Here is a 21,451-nt window from a genome sequence, read left to right as displayed (position 1 = left end):
CTCACACCACTGAATCACTCAGGATTCATTAGTTCTAGAGGACACAAGTTCCTGTAACTTCAATAGAGGTAAGTCACTTTTCTCATGAATATTCATTCCCGGTGTCACAGGGGTGGGGAGTCGAGGGGATGTCATGCCTCAGCTGCTGGTTCATTTCACAGCGCTTATTTGGGGACTAAGCTATACAGAGTCTATAACGAAAGACCAGAAACTCACTGAGACAAGATTGATTGTATATAGTTAGGTTGAAGTCTGAGACTACTTAAAATGGTTCTGTTTTGCAGTTTTCTACTTTAATATGAGAAAAATCAATGTTAGTCTATGCTTTTGGGAGACAGTTAAATTGACAAACAGCTCAAGCCTCACATTTGAGCTCTATATTTTGGGTTAACACTTTATTTTGATGGTCCACTTAGACATTCTTCTAACTAAAGTAACTGTGCAACATGTCAACTAACTCTCATTAGTAGACAGTCTGCTTAATATCTGCTGACACTTTATTGTGATGGTCCTCAAACAGACATTCTACTGACTATAAGTAACTTTGCAACTACATGTCAACTTCTTCTACTAACCCTACCAGTCTCAACTAACACTAAGTTAGTTGATGTGTAGTTGCAAAGTTACTTATAGTTAGTAGAATGTCTAAAGTGGACCATCAAAATGTGTCAAAGTGTAACCATTTTTTTGTTTTCTCGCAGGAACTAAATGATTCTTGATTGTTCATTTCTGTTACAGAAACATCTTACTAAGATTCAATTTATGTTATTCAGTGCAACAATGCTGTACTAATGCGACCAGTCAGTTCTCGAATAGATGACTCTTATGAACCAGTTCTCACTAAATGAGCCAAGAATTGTTACTTAAATCAGAGTACTGACCGGTTGCATATTGTAAGTTTAATCTGTGATATTTTATACGTTTTATTAAATATTTATTTATATTATATATCTGTTTACAGGTTTAAATTCAGTTTTGAATCCCAGATTTTCAATGAGGCCTCAGATGTCAGGCCCCATGTGTGTATATATATGATTAATAATTAAAAGCAGGTCCTGATGTCTCAAACACTTCAGAAGTTGCTATCACACACTCTGTGAAAAGCATGGGAGGGAAAGACCTTGACACTTTACAGTACATCAACAGTACTCTTTCTGTCTATCCTGCAAACCAGACCACTTCCTGTTTACTGAGTAATTAATGTTGCAGAAACGAACATTAGATAGAATGATATCCTTGGCGGTAAACATTAGTGTCCTAGTTTTTAAGGAGTCTTAAAACTATCTTTACACAGAAGTCGTGTCTGCTCCTTTCAATGCGGAGAACTGTCTACAGAGCACGCTTTAAATTTTCAAACCAAAAGCGTATGAATATGAAAGTGATGTGGGGAGAGAACGAGAGCGCAAAAAGATTGAGAGGATTTTCTCTTCTACTCCTAAAATCAACCAAAATATGAATTATTCTATTTAAACTAAATCAAAAAGTCTCACCCCCCAGTGCGAGGTATTTAAAACAGTTCAGGAACTGCTTATAATACAACTTATGAAAAATCTGTCTTTTCCATAAACTACTGAATTGTACGTTCAGTAAATAGCACTTTGGGACTGAATAGTGCTTTGGTTTGCAAGTATTACCAATGCCACTGGAATCTTCATGAAGGATAATTGTATGTGAATGTCAATGTCTATTATTTGCATGCAGTATTTTTTTTTTTTTACCTTTAATTGCGAGAGAGATACTTGTATCCAAAGCGACTATGTATTCTCTGAGAATCGAAACCATGACCTTGTCCATCCTCAGTGGTGCAGTAAACTCACAAAAACCATCAATACAGCAGACTCTGCATTCATATTCCAACAAAGACAATCCTCTTCATTATTCATTTAACTCTAGATCTCACACTGAAGATTGATTCACTTGTGTATATATAAATAACCATTTCCACACTTGCTCTACAAGTCCCTTGTGTTCACTGTCTCAACTCATCTGTAGTTAGAAAATATAGCCTTCTACAGTGTGGCAATGTGACAGACATGCTAAAAATAGATGTATATTGTATTATTGCAATTATCATGGGTTTATTTTGTGGTCTCTAATCATGCACGGTATAATACTATCCCTATTAAACTTATTTGATTCAAAGTTATTGTAAATTATGGATTTAAAAAAGCACCTGCTAATAATTGCATGTTTTGTGAGAATGTGGGAACATTTTTCTCAAAAGCCATGTGTTGCCAAATACATCAACTAACTTTGAACTACATAAAATGTGGGAGTCTCGCAGACTAATGATTGTTTTTGATCACGTGGACAGTCTAGCTTACATATGTTTGATATTTCATATAAGTATAGTTAGCTCATATTTTATGGCATTGTAAATTAATGATATGCAGGGTGGCTCGGCAGGAGCTGTGGTGCAGCAGTAAGTTTGTATCATAAAGAAGTGAAGCAGCACGGATGAAGATTCACATATATTTTCGTATATGGGTGTTTCTGCAACTACGGCCACTTTTGACTATCCCAATTTTTTAAAAATCAACCTCTATGAATTTCAATTTTAACCATCACAGTCTATAATACATATAAAAATGTACACAAAATAGAATGTAGTCGTTAAGATTTTAATCTGGAACATGTTTATTTTTTGTTTTTCGGGTCATCTTCTTAAAAAGTGTCCTTACCGCAATGTTACAATAACGTTCATTTTATACATTTTTCTTTAGTAATTTCTATAAAAAATTGAATATATGTAAATAGCTTTTTCAAATTTGATGCAGTTTTGTAAATACTGATATAAAAAAAAATAATACACAAAATAGGGAATTTCATGTTTTTTTCTGTGCCATGTAAAAAATTTACAGTAACCTTAGATGTCAATTGTTTCCATACACACAAAAGATAACATAATTAACTTTTTATGACAGATGTTGCAATTTCAATGTGTTAATCATCTCAACTTAAGTGTAAAAATATTTTTTTGCAAATGAAAATGTGAAAAAAATGAAAATAGAGCAGTGCTGCGGTAATGGCATCTTGTGTCGGTAAGGACAAAATAATTTTTTTATGTAAAAAATGGCATGTTTATATATATATACTAATATATATATACTAATATATACTTACTAATAATATACTGAATGTTTAATATACAGTAAACCTGGAATTTGTCTCTACCGCAACACAAGGTCTTTACCGCAACACCTAAATTTGCTGCGGTAAAGACATGTTGCGGAAATGACATTTTTGCTAATATTTTAGCTAATTGGCAGCTAGCAAGGCCTACCACATTAGTTTTGACTAAGCATCTTAATATACATGAATTCAACAGTAATATACATTTATTTTTAAAATGTAGTTCAAAAATACACAATTATTAAGCTGAATGGTAAGGACGCACAATAAATACTAGAGCAGAAAAGATGATGTTTACCTTATTTTTTTGGTATCTTGTGAGTGAGGTAGTATGGTGGCCCAGTCTGTCAGCAATGTGCTCAAGTGATAAATTCTGTTTCCATAGAAACTAGACTTGTTTGTGTTCGATACAATTTCATAATAAAAGCTTTTTTTCATTGTTGCGGTAAGGACTCAAAAGTGTGGGACAGGCACATTTAGTTAAAAAAATCATAAAAATGATCAGTAAATAATACAAAGAATTTTAAGATGCTGTAAATGAATCTGTATATTAAACAATTCCATTTGAAATAATGTCATATTGTAAAAGAATGAGCTAATTTTAAGTATCTCAACATTGAAACCACGGGTGTGGGACATGAGCAAAAATGGTGTTTGGACCTATAAATGCTTCATAATTTTACATTAAATCATATTATTTATTAAATTATTTTTTATGTCAAGGTGTGTATTGACACTACGTTTATATTTATGAAACATCAAATGACAAATTTTAACATAAATCTAAAATTTCACTCCTGGGACTTAAAAGTGCCCGTAGTTGCAGAAACACCCATATATTATATAAAGTTTATTTTAATGCTATTCCGAAGAGAACAATATAAAAAAGTAACAACCCTGTCTCTCTCTAGAGTCCTGTTTAATAAAGGCACAAAAAGCTCACAAATAAACAGTGGTGGCTTGTTGTGGAGTGGAGCCACTAAACAAAAGCCATCACTACACGCGCAGTCCAGAGTAGTCAGAACCATAAAAAACAGAACCTGGTCAGAATGACTCGATAATGAACCGGTTCTTTTTAGTGAATCAACCGCATACAGCTCAACCAGTGTAGTCCGAATCTTGAGCGAATGACTCTTTTGAGTCTGTTCTTTTTAAATAATCAAAAACATACACCGCTACAAGATGGCAAAATCCGAAATCGCATCTAGCTACTTCACTACTATACAGTAGGTGAAAAACAGTATGTAAAAAAATAAAAAATAGGCTATGTCTGAATTCACAGTAGGCTAGCTACTTACTCATAAAAGAGTCGGCGAAAAGTACCCGGATGGCCTACTTCTTCCCGGTGAGTTTCTGAAGTATGCATCTGATGGACACTTTACTATCCCATGAGGCCACGGGAGAGGATTTGTGAATGGCAGTGATGCTAAGCAACTGAGGCTGCAACTTTACTGGTAGTTCACATGATGGCAGCATGACAAATGTAGTAGTAGGCCTATGTCTAGATTAGGCTACATTCATACTATATAGATCTTAACGCTCGTGAGTGAAGTAATTACTTATTAAAAATAAGTAGCCTACCTACTCAAGAGAGTATGCGATTTTTGACACAGCCGATACGTTTGATTCATTAACGAATGAATGACTCGTATGAGTCGGTTCTTTATTTAGTGAATCAAAATCACTTTACTGGTGACACTTTACTATCTGACTCACTTACTGAACCGCAGGTTTTTGCATTGCTTTCTGTCTCGAAATTATCTTAACTCAGTTGACGAAAGAAATAAAAAAGAAAGAAAGAATTAAATAAATAAAAAAAGAAAGAATGAAAGAAAGATGTTACCAATACATTTTTGGACAAATTACTTGCATTACTGCCTCTAAAATCTTTGTAAAATAATGAAAAGGTTTAAGCGCACCTTTTAAGTATTGTATTACATTTAGACTAGCTATTTCTCTAATTTGTTAAATCTGTTTCGTTTAAATCTTAAATTATCTTTTTTAATTACTCTTTCTTTCTTTCTTTTACAGGAAATTCTACCTCAAAAGTTTAATAATCGTCAAATAGAGCTGATAAAGAACTCCGTACGATGCACCATCGTTCATGATTTTAAGTCCTAAAAACGGGTTTAAAACATTTTCTCCTTCACTCTCGTGATGACTGATAACATCTTGTTTCGTAAATTGGCAGAAGGGTGTTATACTCTCTCCGGAGAGAGAGCTGTGAGGGAGTGAACAGATGCCTTTATTCATGATTTGTTCCTATCGTTGTGTTTTTCCCACACACAAATCCTCAAGGGAAAATCCTCGGGTGAAATAAGTCACATGAACAGTTGCATTGACTCCAAAGAAGCAGCGAGACGTCAGCGGTGCCCCGGCAACATCCAGAGCTCAACCGACTCAACTCCTCGAGCCTGAACTGGACAGATACGCGCTTATATACGCCAGTATGTGCTTTGTCTGCTTTTTAAACTCATCTGTCTCGCTTAAAATGGGAGAACAGCCCATGAACACTAACATAATCCGCTAAGGTAACCTCTCTCGGTCTGTGTTACTCATAATATCTCGGATGCTGATTCATAGCAGCCTGAGAGAAAAGCACAAAATCCAGCGATTTCACTCAGGTCTGTGCTGATGAGAAAGAGCGAGCAACATTGAGAAAATGTATTAAAATCAACTTACGCAGATGTAAAGCAACAGGCAAGATGAGGCAGGCGTTGCAGAGGAGAGGTGTCATCCTGAACAGATCCCAGTGCACAGAAACTGAAGGTAGTTCAGTCAGAGGTGTGTTCATTCAGCAGAAACTCTGAGCATCAGCTTGCATTGCGCTGGAGTGAGTGATGAATGATTCACTAGCGCGCGTATCTTGTAGTAAAGGGGAGGAGGCTGCGGGAACACGGAGGTTTATTTCGAGCAAGCACAACTTTTCATTTCACTCACGCATTACTACACGCTGGTCTATATACACTATCATTAATAAATCATCAGCAAACATTACATAATGCTAACGTCAGTTGCTCACGTAGTAGCTTACATAGGCTACAGATATACTTATACATAATATATATAGAGCTGCCTATATATATATAAATATTTCATGTATAAAATGTTATACATGTACATTTTAAAAGTATAGCCTACTTGAGTGTATTGACTAATGACCTGTAATGTATTATGTTGTTGTATTGTATTATAAGATAAAACATACTAAAATTCCTACTACACTAATAAATATTACACTTAGGTTAAAGTAAATTCTATCAATCAGAACTGCATATTGGCTTGTGTACTAAGATTGTATACTGAATACAAGATGTGTTTTCTAAGGCAAGTTTATAAAAGCTACTTAAATGTCCTAATTAAACCAATAACTAATCCTGGCTTAATAAGCCTTATCTGTGAAACCAGGCCTATGTGTTCATATGTGTCTTTTTTCATGAAGAACTTTGATAAAAGTAAGTTTAATTCATGTTGAAAGGTGTAAGGAGGTGCCACTGCTTATTGCAAGAATTAAAACAGGTCTATGAAAAAGAAAACACAGTCTTAACTGAACATTGAACAATGTTTTCCTTTTTTATTCCAAAAACGCCTAGGATGAAAGAAACAAGTGTAAAATATACAACATAATTTCAAACATAAGGAACAAAACACAAATGGAAAAAAATTACAATTAAATTCTCGTACACAACCTGCAATGCAAATCTCTTGAGAGGCAAAAAAAAAAAGTTTGTGTAAGCCTCAAACACCGAAGGCTATGTATTAGAGTATAGTAACCCCAACATCATCAGACGTGTCTAAAACGGCATCGAAACCAATTACTCTCGCAATGCAACAAAACCTTAAAACTGACAAGACGTTTGACATTTCAACCTGACCATAACATAAAACTGTCTATCCGATCGCAGGTTATCTTTGCTGGAAACTATACTATTTAAGAAAGTGAAATGAAGATGAAAAGGGATTAATATAGGTTTACAGAGCTTGAACAAAATGGGGTGTTAAATTCGTAAAAACAGGTTAACTTGTGTATACATGGCTCTCACCAGTAGCATGCAAGCATGCTGAGTTTAATATATCCTAATTAGAGCCTCAGATTTATCCTCAATTGCACAGCAGGCTCATGTCTGTTGAAGAGCATTTTTTTACATAAGAGAATAAAGCAAAAGGACACATTGCCTACACCCTGTAAAAATGTCCTAATGAGCCACACAGACTGCTGCAAAAGGCTATGGATATAATATGCACGGCTCTAAAAATAAAGATGACAGGGAACGAATAATGTGTTAAACACAATCAACGGGCCGGCACTTCCTTGTTGCGTTAGCATGAAACTTGTGAGGAAATAATGGATGGAAAAACAACAACAACAAAAAAACTCAGATCACGGTTTACAGCACTTTTAAGGAAATGTTTCAGAAAAAACCCTGTCCATTCCTAACTTCAATTCTGTGTTAAAGCGAGAAAGAAAGAAAATTTGCTTAAAGATAGGCCACACACACACCAATGTGGCGCCCATCATAGGGTCCGAGGACACGATTACCAGTATCTGATACGCAAAAGGCTGATAAGGCACTTTCTTTTTTTGTTCTTCCTGTCAGAGGGCATGACCAAATAGTCCCTCCTAATGTATAACAAGTGTTGGCAATCTCAGTCTAAATACAGTCAAATACAATCAACTGACAAGAACAGAGCAGAAAGTAGGCATTCCAGCTAGTTTCAGCCACTTTCTCCAACACTTTTAAATATTTGGGGGCTACGATACAGACTGAAACAGAAAAAAAGAAGCCTTGTTGCATTCGCAGTAGTGTAATTTCACAGAAGACCTGAAAACAAAAGAAAAAAAAAAAAGATATTCACAGAAGCTAGCATTTAAAATTAGAAAGAAAAAACATAAATGCCTGCCCTCTAGAGACTTGCAGTTGTACTGCAGGTGATGGACTCTCTGAAGGAATTCTAAATAACTATGTGGTTAGCATTCCTTGGTAATATAAGCCCTCAAACATATTTTACAGGGCTCTGTTGATTGGAAAACATGGTATCAACTCTGTGGGATGATTTTGCAATTGTCCAGAAGTTAAACTGTTAGAACAGAAATCTCGCTTTGACCTTTTTGTATCCCGATAGAATTAACAAAAAAAAATTCCAGGAACATGTCTGATGCTCCACTTGACATGAGAAAGCAGCATGTCGGCCAAATTATTTTCAGCAAAACAGACGAGTCAGATGAGGATCAGTGGCCTAAATACAACCTTCATCAATAACCAACAGGGCTAATGTTCACGAGGTGATGATAATGTCTCCATATCTGCAGCATTTAATGGCGCTTCACCAAAATAAACACAAAAGCAGAGCAGCCAGAAAACCATCCGTTCAGCAGAAACTTGGAGCGTTCATGTTATAGTTTCGTTCTCATGCTCTCCACAGTCTTGTTCCTGATTCCTTGTCAAGGATGAAAGCCAAAAAAAAAAACACCATGATGTCATGGTCTCAAGGTATTGAACACACAATGAAGATGAACTGAAGTATCCAATGTCCTGTTCTGCATTGATGATAGTGCTGCATACAAACTGAGGATTTTTCACATGTGCAGGCAAAAAAAAAAAAAAAGCCTGAAAGGAAAGGATGGGGAGATGTAGTCCAAACCCACCAATATATCTTTACATCCAAGTCTGGACTACAACTCCCAATAGTGCTTTGGAGAGAGCCAATAAGCTGCAGAGCACAGATAAGCAACCGAACAGCAGGGTGGTACGAGGTCATGACGGGACGCTGACTGACGGGTTGTGAAGATGTCAGCTGTGCCATCCGAAGGGGCTCTAGTGATTGACCAGGCCCTGCAGCATCATCATGAGGCGCCGTGCACGCTTGCTCAGAGGGCTCTGGGCGTCCTGCTGCAGGAAGTGGAAGAGCTTCTGTCGTACCTGGGACAGCACTGCAGACATGTGGTCTCTGGTGACTGGATCTCCGTGGTCCAGGTTCATCACAGCATCTTCTAGATAGCTACGCATGAATGAGAGAAAGGAGATAAAAATCATTCTACAAAGATGGCCATTCATGATATAGATTTTTTTGCAACATATATATTTAATATTACTGCAGAAGTATTGCCAGGGATCTTAAGAACAAGAACATTTCTACAACTTTTCTAACTCCTCTAGAAAAGGGTTTGTGGTGCCGTCAGTGTTTTTTTATTTTCCCCGCGGCATCAGAGAAACGAGTCAAATGGCGTTTAACTACTCGAGTGTTTCACACAAAACAACCTGGATATGAGCATTCAGGAGCAAAAATGGCACATTTCAAAGTACGTACTTCCGAACAAGTGCCTTTGAAATAAACGGGAACCCTGAAGAAAATTGCTTTCTCCAGGCATTTTAAGAGCTCCTTGGCTTACAACTGAAAAATACCTGCTGACATCATCGCAACCACCATGCAATCATCCGCGTCATGAAGGAGCCAATGTTTTCTTACACCAGGCTTTGATTCAACTGGAGGCACCGTTTACATCATTTATTTCATCAAAGTGTTTTTGCAGGAAGGCTAATTTCCTTTAATCTCTCCTGTTACGATCACCAGTTTGCTTTGAAGCCAAATCTCATTAATATTGGAAGCACTTTGCACTGGGCCAGACCTCTAACAATGCATTAATATTAAATTCAAAAAGTGCAAGAGGTCTGAGCTTTTCATAGTGGAATTTTCAGCAGCCATTAGTCTGGTCTTCAGTGTCCTTCAGAAATAATTTTAATATGCTGATTTGGTGCAGAAGAAACATTTGCTCAATGTGCCTTTTATTTCAGGCTTCAATGAAGAAAAACATTTATTTGAAATACAAATTTTCATCAATTTAATACATCCATGCTGAACAAAAACATGAATTTCTTTCAAACCCCCCCATCATTTGAATGACTAGCACTAGTCATTCATTCCAGTCCTCAAACACAAATCTGGTGTTTTTTTGACAGCTGTACTAACAGAACATGTTTGTTATTTCTTTAAGCTATTCTAGGGTAAAGCTTTTTTGGTCTTCTCTCCAGGCTGCTTGTTTTTTTTTTTTTTTTTTTTTTTTATTTAAAGTCCATCAAGGATTAGTAAAATGCCACCTGTCTGGAAAACTATGTGGGAAATCTCTCCATCTGTCTTTTAAAATTAATAGACATTGCTGTATGATACCACCAGAGACTTGAGCGGTATGTTGCACAGAGGTCATCTTAATTACCTTACAAGCGATCATTAAGTTAAAGCTTCCGATAAAAAAAAAAAAGGAAATGTAATACAATGACCTTAATATCCCCGGGACTTTGCGGTGTAGTCCTGTCCAGATGGCTAAGCTTTCATGCCTCATGGCAGTTTGCTCTATTTTCACATGTGTAGGCCCTGTTCCAATTTATTTAAGCCCACAGTCCTGTTATCTCAACTATAATCTATTTGCCCAGAGAGATATTACATTCTCTGTGCAGAAAATTACTGTTTACATCTTGTATTCTGCTAACCTTTATTTGCGAAGGTAAAAGCGGATCACTGCGGAGCACAACGCACAGGGCTTGGTGGTATGACATAACCGTGTGATGCTAAAAACAAGTCAACCAATTGAGATTCTGCTGTACTGTTCGTAGCAAAAAAACACAGGCCTTGAATACCAAATTCAAAAATAATACAAAGCCAAAACCATCCACTTCATTATTCGTTTTACTGTTCACTGCATTTTGTTGTTTAATACTCAAGTGTTACATAATGTGAAGCAGCTGTTGTGCTAAATCCAGACTTGCTTTTCAGTATCACGTGCCATGAGCGCCACATTACAAAGCGTTCAGGTAAAAAGATTTAAAAAAAGAAAAATATATATTTTTTTTTATGTGCCTCAAGACCCCTGCTCGTTCCATTCTGTTGCACTCGGCAAGCTGTTATTAAATGGAAAACAAATGTGTCTTATGTACTGTATCATATGTCCAATATGGAATTAAGGTGTAGTGTGTGATTAATAATTGGGTCATGATAGTGTTGTCCGGTCAGGAGCGTCCAATCAAATTACATGAACCATTAAATTATACACACACTACCTGTCAAAAGTTTGGAATAATAATTTGATTATTATTTAATTTAACGTTCTTGAAAAGCCTCTTATTCTCACCGCATATATTTAATAGAAAAATACAGTAAAAACACTAATATTATTCAAATTTAAAATAACCGTTCAGTGTCCCATGAACCTTCAGAAATCATTCAAATATGCTGATTTGGCAGTTAAGTAACATTTCATATTATTAATAAATGTTATTCATAAAAGGAAAGTCTCAATTTAATACATATTCAAATTATGAATGAAACAAATTTAAGTTTGATTTTCATATGAAGGTGTATAATGGTTTCTGTCATAAAAGAGTAGACCAAGGTTATTTTCGTAAACAAAAACTGACACTAAGACTAAAACTATTGGTCAATTTTTTTTTCGTAAACTGAAATAAAAGAAATTTCAACATAAATGAAAAACTAAAACTAAATGAAACTAACAACAGTTACTGAAAAACTAACTGAAACAAAATAATTAGTAAAAATAAATAGTTTTCGTAATTAATAAGCCCTCATCCTGTACCGGAAAATCACTTTTTTCCATTCCACTGCGCTACTTTATTTTTCAATGTATGTCCGTTGCGCTCGAGTCTCACGTCTTCTGCAGCATCACGTGCATGATGCAACGCTCTAAAAACGCGGCACTTAAAGGAGAACTCCGGTCAATTTTAACATTGAGCTCATTTTATTGTACATTTGGAGTGCTGTCAATACAGAGAACAACGACAAAAATCGGTGTTGCCTACACCGAGTTATTCTATTTTTAAAATTTGCACCCTGTTGACTTCAATAGGGCAAGTACTAAACCTGCTTTTAGCCTCTTAACATCCTTGATGTGTCATTACAAGTGCACAGAAAATGTGAGTGATTCCTTCTGAGTGAACACGAGTGGATCTGACTGCAGTAGATGTGAAAGATATGTATAAAAATGATGTTATTTAAGCCAGCGCAAATACCTGTTTACATCCTGTTTTTCGGTTGAAGTCCAAAGTAGTCGATTGCCGAGTTCACGCGCGTGATCATAGGTAACTAAACCTATGCGCGTGAACTCGGCAATCGATTACTTTGGACTTCAACCGAAAAACAGGATGTAAACAGGTATTTGCGCTGGCTTAAATAACATCATTTTTATACATATCTTTCACATCTACTGCAGTCTGATCCGCTCGTGTTCACTCAGAAGGAATCACTCACATTTTCTGTGCACTTGTAATGACACATCAAGGATGTTAAGAGCCTAAAAGCAGGTTTAGTATTTGCCCTATTGAAGTCAACAGGGTGCAAATTTTAAAAATAGAATAACTCGGTGTAGGCAACACCGATTTTTGTCGTTGTTCTCTGTATTGACAGCACTCCAAATGTACAATAAAATGAGCTCAATGTTAAAATTGACCGGAGTTCTCCTTTAAGTTAAAATAAGTTCAACTTTTAAAAGACGTGTATCAAGACTAGAGTTCTCAACGGGTCGGGTCGGCCCGACAAACCCGACGGGACCCGCGGGTTCGGGTCGAAAATATAATCAAATGACTCGGGTCGGGTCGGACCTCGGGCTTAATCTTTTCCGCTCAGTAAAAAATAAAATAAAACATTTATTATTAATCGCTGCTGGTCACCATTAAAGAAAGTCTGGCTGCTGCGTGTAACGTGCATCATGGGGAGGGGCGGGGGCAGACCTGACACACGTGCACGCCTTTAGCCTGGAGAAGAAGATGGAGTTGATGAGAAGTAAACTTGCCGCAGGTGAATTCACCGTCGCTACTACAGCCTATTTATATATTTAAAGTGTATTGTTTCAGTTGTTTGTATTGTTTGTATTGTTAAAAGGCGTGAACATTAAAGGTTGATTTGAATTCCCGTCTGCTGGTCATGATAATACGTGTATGAGAGAAAAGAAAACCGACGCGGCGTCGGGCCGCGGGCCGGGTTCGGGCAGATAATTCATGTTTATGTGTCGGGTTACATCGGGTCCGGGCTTTAAAAGCCACGGGCCGGGTCGGGTCGGGTTGTAATTTTCAGGCCCGTTGAGAACTCTAATCAAGACCTTGCGCTTTCACCCCATTCCACTGTGCCTGCGTCTTTTTTCCATTTTTCAAAGCAAAACCGCTTTTCTGTGTGAACCAGCCCTAAGAAGCAGAAATGGCCAAATAGGCTAAATATTTCCATCATGTCTAGACCTTATGCAAATACAGCTGTACCTTAATTCCAGGTAAGATAACCATCTCATGTGAAACTAGCCTAAACAAGATAGACCTACCACACATATTAGACAAGATACCACACTGAGCAGAAAAAGGAAAAACGGAAAACGGAAAAATCAAATAGCATGTCTATATTCATTAATGTTTTAGCATATCTAAAACCATTAATGAAACTAACTAAAAACTAAACTGAAATTTATAGGAAATTTGAAAATGATGAAACGAATTTAAAAATTCAAAACTATAATAACATGGCCGTAGACTCAAATAAATATTAATTCAGGCACTATATAAATATATAAATCAATATAAAACCTAAAGCATGTGCCTTACTGCTTAAAATAACATCCTTATGTCCAAGCAGAAAACGGACACTTACAGATGGTAATGTCTATGCACATATGGACAGTATGAAACACTAGTATTTTAGAGTGCAATTCAGAGATAGGACTGGCAGATAGCAGTTTATAGCAGTAAAGGGACTTGGCAGCACACAGGCAGAGCATTACTCTGTGATTCACAGGAGTTAGTCCCTTTCTCCCAGCAGAGAACTCTAATGCAGCCCAAACTGTACAGCACTTTAATAACTGCAGCCCAATGCAGCACTGCCACAGAAGCCGATGTCCCCTTCAACACAAGGTCATTCACAGAGGAATTAAAGAGGAGAAGGGGACGATGTTGAGTCTTAAAGCATTAATGTACTATGATATGAAACCGCATTTTTCCCTTGATCACGTACGACACAGGACTATAAATAAATACTTAAGAGGTTAATCATTAAAAGCACAGTGCTCTGCATGCTTTTGCATACTCATTGAAACTGCAAGGGGGGTGCTGAAGGAATAACTGCTATATAAAGGACATTTTGAGATAAGTATAGAGCATGACTGCACTGACTGATAGAGCTGAAGGGAACAAACCTGATCTTGAGTTCTGTGCGTGTGCTCAGGTTGGTGGAGAGCTGCTGGATGAGGGACAGGAGGACGGCCTGATGGAGTGGACAGGGCTGCTGGCCGAACACTTGCTGAGAGTCAATGGTCTCGCACACGTACAGCACCAGATTCAGGTCTGCTGCGGATAAAGCCTGCAAGAAAAATCACAGCAAGCAGTCAGGAAAAAACCTGGAGGAATAATACAATACTGTGTTGCTGTGAAAGATGATCACATATATAGAGAGATGACAGTAAAAGGTCAAATCCCATGTTATGTCACCTGTGGAAATAAGTATTAAACTAAGGGTTCAATTTCACCAAACAGTTCAGACTAATTATAGTGATTCTCTACAACCACTAAATTGACAGAAAATGCTAATTATGTAATAAATTAACAAGTTATGAATACAAATCAAGAGAATACTGAACAGTTATTGCAGTCTGACTGTCAGCACTTATGTTGAGACGTCTCCTCCCAAAAGCTTAATTAGGCTATTAGTGATTAATTAGGCTTAATTAGCTATTTGCATTATTTAACTTGAACAATAACCCTACAGAGGGTAACCAAAAATGCTACCGATTTACTCCTTAGAAGTGTTTGTAAAGAGGTTTCCCTTTAAAGGCCCAATGAAGTGGCTTGAAACACGCAGCATTATTCAATGTGTTTACGTAATTTCCACTGAAACAGGAAGACAGGATGAAACATATCGAACAACTCCTCCCCCTTTTTAAAATAGCCAATAGCAGTTAGTTTATATCAAGTCAAGTCAAGTCAAGTATATTTGTATAGCGCTTTTCACAATACAGATTGTATCAAAGCAGCTTCACAGTATTAAATTAAAATAATACAACAAGGTTTGTTTCTAGTGGAATTTATTGATTGATAAAATAAAATTAAATATCCCCAAAATATCCCCAACTGAGCAAGCCAAAGGCAACAGTGGCAAGGAACCAAAAAACTCCATCAAGTGACCTAATGGTGTCCTAAAACTCCATCAGGTGACCTAATGGAGAAAAAAAAACCTTGGGAGAACCCAGGCTCAGTCGGGGGCCAGTTCTCCTCTGGCATTTATGAACTAGAGGCCAGATTGTAGTTTGAACTGTAAGATTAAAAATATTATATGAATGCCTGGCCGAAAAGATGCGTCTTTAATCTAGTTTTAAACTGGGAGAGCGAGTCTGAGCAACGAACAGTATCAGGAAGACTATTCCAGAGTTTTGGAGCTAAATGTGAAAATGATTTCCCTCCTTTGGTTGATCTGGATATCCTAGGTATGACCAAAAGCCTTGAATTTATTGATCTTAAAGAGCGCGATGGATTATAGGGCGATAGAAGATCCGTTAAATAGACTGGAGCTAAGCCGTTTAGGGCTTTATAAGTCAGTAGCAATACCTTGTAAATAATACGGAACTTTATAGGTAACCAATGCAGTGATGATAAAATGTGTTATATGATCATATTTTCTTGATCTAGTAAGAACTCTAGCGGCGGCATTTTGGACTAACTGTAGCTTGTTTATTGAGGATGCAGGACAACCAGGCAATAAAGCATTACAGTAATCTAGTCTCGAGGTCATAAATGCATGAACTAGCTTTTCTGCATCAGAAACTGATAGGATATTACGTAGCTTAGCAATGTTTCTAAGGTGGAAAAAGGCTGTTTTTATGAAATATGATTTTCAAAAGACAGGTTACAGTCTAATATAACACCCAGGTCTTTTACTGTAGAGGATAAAGTAACAGGACATCCTACGATGTTAAAGTTGTATTGTGAGAGGTTTTTTGAACCGATAAGTATTACCTCTGTCTTGTCTGGATTTAATAAAAGAAAATTACGTGTCATCCAATCTTTTATATCTTTAACACACTGTCAATTTGGATAATTTAGCGTTTTCATCCGGCCGTGATGAAATATAGATTTGAGTGTCATCAGCATAATGGAAACTAATTCCATGTTTCCTTATAATATTTCCAAGAGGCATCATATATATTGAGAATAACAGAGAGCCTAACACAGATCCCTGCGGCACTCCATAGTTTACTGGAGTTATGATAGATTTTTCTCCATTTAAATAGACAAAATGGTAGCGGTCTGATAAGTATGATCTGAACCAGCTTAATGCTTGTCCTTGAACACCAGTATAATTTTGTAGTCGATCTAAGAGTATTGTATGATCTACAGTATCGAACGCAGCACTAAGATCAAGTAAAACTAGTATTGAGATACAGCCTTGGTCAGAAGCTAAAAGTAAATCATTTGTGATTTTAACGAGCACAATTTCAGTGCTATGGTGCGGCCTGAATCCAGACTGAAACTTTATCCAGACTGAATCCAGACTGAAACTTTCATATCAAAGATATATATTTTATTCACCATGTAGAAAATAGTAAATGTGTGAATATATGTCTGATTTTAACCAGTTTCAGCGTCTATTTATATGTAGGGGGCGGGACACTTTAGATTCTAGAGAGAATTTGATTGGACAGAAAATCTGATTAGCTGCTGAAGTACAGAGTGATGCCATTAAAATCATTGATCCATAATTGACTAAGTTTTAAATGCTTATATCTTCTAAATGTGAAATTAGTCATTGTTTTGGAGCACTAGCTTATAGATAACAGTAAGACTAACATATTCATACTAAAAGCCAAAAAAAAAACTAATATTGATCTCATGTGGACTTTAAATGCTTACATTTCACAAAATGCAAACAGTTACAGTGTGGCACATTTTGCAGCAGCATATGGCTCAATGCAGTGGTTCTCAACCTTTTAGACCTTTCCATTGGAATTTCTTGCTGCATTTATGACAATCATACTTGTTTAGAAATGTAATAACAGAAACTATACATTCATTTATTAAAATTCAATCTTTAAAATTCTAAATCTGTGTTCTTGATGTTTTTTCAACAAAAATAATAGTTATTGAGGGAGAAAGAAAATAGCTTGGTTGAGAACCACTGGCTTAATGCATGTAAAAGTGTGTTAAAAGGGCTACGTACATGACATAGCAGTTAATCTAATTCCACCGCTAATGACCATAAAAAAAGCCCATAAAACATGATCACATAAGCATGATGTCATGAGTGAAATATCAGGCATATGTATGTGTATGTGTCTAGAGATCGGTAACTAACCTGTTGGAAGGCCTCGTTGAGCTGGCCCTGCTGTAGTAACTGCAGTATGCTGGCCTGCTGGGCCTGGTAGTCCAGATGTGTGGAGGGGACAGGTGTTCCTGCAGCCGAGCGCATGGCCTGCATGATGCTGGAGGTGACGGCTGCCTGCTGCTCCTTCATGGCCAGACTCACCTCTCCCTTCACTATGCGCTGCACCTGCGTCAGGATTGAGTCCTGCAGGCTGCAGAGAGGAGAGACACCATTAGACTATGGCAACAATATAAAATAAAAAAACATAACCAATTGGTGGCATCAAGTGACTGCTATAAAAAAAAAAAAAAAAAAAAAAAAAAAAGTGTCACTGAATCATTCATTTAAAGCTGCCGTCGGCAACATTTTTTTGATCATATTCAGTGAAATCGACACTATAATCCAACAGAACAACATAAATAAAGTGGTTTTAGAAAAAAACCCGAGCTTCTAACTCCACCTGGAGCGTGTTATTTGTTTTGCAAAAATCCACCGCTCCCGTCTCATCGGGTCCAATCAGCGCAGGGGGGTGTGAGATCTGACTGTCAATCACATCGTGCACACGCCACAGTCACAGATCCCCTCTCCCTCGCGGCTCGCGCACGTTTCAATATCACATGCACAGGACACGCCTGAAGTTCGCCTGAGATTGTACGAAGCGTGATGGCGGAGAGAAAATCTACTAACAAGCTTCCAATTCCTCTGTTATTGCTATCTATGGGTAGATTAGCCAGGGCAGCCTACCTCCGAGTCCATGGTGTCGATCGATGCTGAAGAGACGCGCGCGTTCACAGAAAATCAGGTACACACGCACTGACGAACACGACGTCTATGGGAGGGTGCTCGTTGGTAGTGGGGGAAGGGCATGAGAGTTGTAAACATTCAAAATTTTGGCTAAGTCAACCAATCTGCCAGACTTGCCGACTGCAGCTTTAAGAGATTTGTTCAAAAGCAGATTTATCCAATAATGAAACAAGTGAGGCTTTATGCACGAGTCATTGACTTATTAATTCAAACTGAATTTAAAAAAAAGAATTGATTCCATTTTTTTCCACATTTCTAGACCAGCAATTAACATTTTGTCAGAACCTCCAGTAAATTACATCATTTTATTTAGTTGCCTATTCAGAAATATAGGCATATAATTTACCAAATTAGAAACAAATAATCTGAAACAAAATCAATATCAAGTTTTTTTTTTTCAAACAAACACTGTTCGGCAGAATTAAACATTTATTAGATATTCAAAGACAGTTTAAATGATATAAATGTAAAGGCACATTTGCTGAACGCAACAATGGTATATGAAAAAGTATTATAGTGTTTTTCTTTTTATTACTAATAATAAAAAGGCAAAAGCTGTAATACTTTTTCATATATTTCATAAATTTATGTTTGTTATATTATTAATGTTTAACTATTTTAAGAAATACTTTAACTAATAAACTATTTATTTATTATATATATATATATATATATATATATATATATATATATATATATATATATATATATATATATATATATATATATATATATAAATATATATAAATATATATATTTTTATTATTTTATTTTTTTCTCAAACTCGGTCCTGGAGGGCCACTGTCCAGCACAGTTTAGCTCCAACCCTGATCAAACCCTGATATAGAGGAAGGCATACAAGGGGAAAGAGAATTCCTCATATTGATTTCTGACAAATACTGAATAGGCTCTGTGCTGCATGCATGTGACGGAAAGCCTTACTTTCCCACGATCATGTGGAGCTGATGCTGAACATCAGAGCACACGCTGGCCGTCACAGTGGAGGCCAGCTGGTCTTGAGAATTCTGGAGTGTGTCAATCATCTGTTGCAGCTGGCCAATCACAGGATCCCGTGCATCCTGGTCCCGCTGTTTCCTGTTCTTGACGTGTGTCTCCAGCTGTTGGATGTCTGCAGGAGAATGTAAAGTCATTATACAGTACATTTAGTAGTAATACATTAAAAGGGTTGCACTAATTGCCTGGTGCTACAAACGCAGGATGACAAAAGCATGCAACAACCTGCCAGATTCATTAATATGCTCTATGCTTATTTTTTTATTGCTGTAAAAAAGCAGAAATAAAATGTAAGATTGGTAGCGAAGTCTATTGTGATGGTTCTTACACTCGTGGGTTCCCTGTTTGAAGCTGTCATTGATCTGCTGAAACATGGACTGGCAGCCTCTCTCAAACACAGGAAGCACAATGCTCTGGAAGGTCTCTTTGTAGGCTGCCTGAATGGGGCCCTGCATGGCCTCGGCAGCAGCACGACCAATGGCATCTGTAGTGTTCTGTGAATGGAAGAATAGGACAAAGTTAGAGGAGTTATAGTTTTCTCCCGTTTGTGCCTGTTTCGTCTTCCGTGATGAATTATTCAGTGCTACACTGGTGCATAGAAGTTGGTGCAATCTTTTGAACTGCTCAGTTTGTAGTTTCAGAGAAACATTCTTTACAGCCAGAAATGTATTTAACCCAGCCTTTGGGAAAAAATATTCTAACAAATGGCAAGTTTGGATGGACTTTTTTTTTTTTTTTAAGTGCTCATTCTCAAACATTAAGCCACTGACCTTGGACTTAACAACTTTGGTGACATTTTCTTTCAGTGTTCCTTCCACTGCGGTTAACTTGGCAGCGATGGTGCTGTTCATCTGGCCAGTCACAGGTTCTAGACTCTTCGATATGGCTGCATAAAAGAAAAAGGTCAGCTCTACATAAACATTAGAAAAAAAATAAAAAAGTCAATAAAAGTCTTCTTTCCAGCCATGTCACAGGGACAAAAAAAAAAGAAAAAAAAAAGAGCAGAATGTTCTTTGCTGTATTGAACGTTTACAAAAAAGTACAGTTAAGATCTTGAGTTTAGCACTTCGGCACTCACTCTGTGGGACAATCTTCTTCATTTCTTCACGCAAAACTTTGTCTAGCCGGTTGCACAGACTGTTGTTCAGAGTCTGGACAAGCTGCTGAACCAGCTGGTCGTGGAGCTGTTGGTTCCGGCTTTGTCCCTCAGCCAGAATTCGCTCCATTCTTCTCTCTGTCAACAGCTAGTTAAAGTTAACAACAAATAGTATGGGCCCGACCAATCGAAAGGGATTTTTGTTCATATGCATATTATGAAAAAAAACAAGATCATGCATTAGAGAACAATTATATTCATATCTTGCTTTTTCTAGTGATAGTGGGCTTAGATTTGACTTCATTTTCATCTTAGATTATATTTAAGTTGCTTAGAAATGTAGCTTCTTCATATGTGGTGCCATTCATAATACATTTAACTTCTGTAATGTGACATATTTCAAAGTTAATATTCTTTAGAAATTACAGTAGAGTGGGACTTTTATCCTTCTGGTTTATTTAGCATGAAAATTGAGCGTGGCCATGAAAGATGATAGGCTCCAATATCAATATTACTCAGCCAGTGTAGCATAGTTGATGAAAGACCATGCGTTTAAATTCTCAATTTCATATCGTTCTTTCGTTGGATGTCTTTGCTCTAATCCTAATCTAGATATGAGTCTCCCCCTAGTGGAAGGATACGTTCTTGCTCCTGCTGAGCCAACATGGAGTGCTCGATATGAGCCATGATGGAGCTCTGTATGGCATCCATGTGACTGGTAACTCTCTGCAGAATGTCCAGTTGGTGCTGTCTCAGCTCTGCTAACTCCCTCTGCTGGCTCCGCAACATCAGCAGGAGCTCGTCTTGCACCTCTGTGCTCATCTGGGAACACAACAGCAAACTCCTCACACATGAAACTCAAACATGCCTGTCATCAGCACAGTTGCAAGAGTCTTAGCAGTCACAGCAGAACATTCATACTACCGAGCTTGCCATGTTATTCATGGTTTAGCATTGCATTAATGTTTTATTTATAAGATGAATCACAGTGACTAGACAGAAAACAAGCCTTCATACATTTTGATTGGGTTTACACAATACAAATGCTACGAAATGCATTCGCAT

General features: G+C 37.1%; 2 protein-coding genes across 4 annotated transcripts in view; both read right to left on the bottom strand.

Annotated features, from left to right (window-relative positions):
- The window catches only part of nrn1la (neuritin 1-like a), a 32,153-nt gene extending 26,244 nt beyond the window's left edge, over nt 1-5,909 (bottom strand). Inside the window, exon 1 of the mRNA XM_081372381.1 lies at nt 5,815-5,909. Coding sequence (XP_081228507.1) covers nt 5,815-5,869 — 55 coding nt within the window. The 5' untranslated portion in view covers nt 5,870-5,909. The remainder of the gene's footprint in view (nt 1-5,814) is intronic.
- A 783-nt stretch (nt 5,910-6,692) lies between these two features.
- Nucleotides 6,693-21,451, bottom strand: part of edc4 (enhancer of mRNA decapping 4) — a 36,630-nt gene continuing 21,871 nt past the window's right edge. For all 3 annotated transcript variants that reach the window (XM_081372436.1, XM_081372437.1, XM_081372438.1), the window contains 8 exons: nt 21,028-21,208; nt 20,369-20,524; nt 20,061-20,176; nt 19,619-19,784; nt 19,219-19,405; nt 17,464-17,683; nt 14,315-14,478; nt 6,693-9,132 (listed from right to left, as the gene is read on the bottom strand). In XM_081372436.1, coding sequence (XP_081228562.1) covers nt 8,949-9,132; nt 14,315-14,478; nt 17,464-17,683; nt 19,219-19,405; nt 19,619-19,784; nt 20,061-20,176; nt 20,369-20,524; nt 21,028-21,208 — 1,374 coding nt within the window. In that variant the 3' untranslated portion in view covers nt 6,693-8,948. The remainder of the gene's footprint in view (nt 9,133-14,314; nt 14,479-17,463; nt 17,684-19,218; nt 19,406-19,618; nt 19,785-20,060; nt 20,177-20,368; nt 20,525-21,027; nt 21,209-21,451) is intronic.

This window comes from Scardinius erythrophthalmus (genome assembly GCF_964197995.2).
Source record: "Scardinius erythrophthalmus genome assembly, chromosome: 8".
Taxonomy (NCBI): Eukaryota; Metazoa; Chordata; class Actinopteri; order Cypriniformes; family Leuciscidae; genus Scardinius; species Scardinius erythrophthalmus.
Note: the sequence above shows the minus strand (reverse complement) of the source record. Positions and strands in the feature narration are given on the sequence as shown.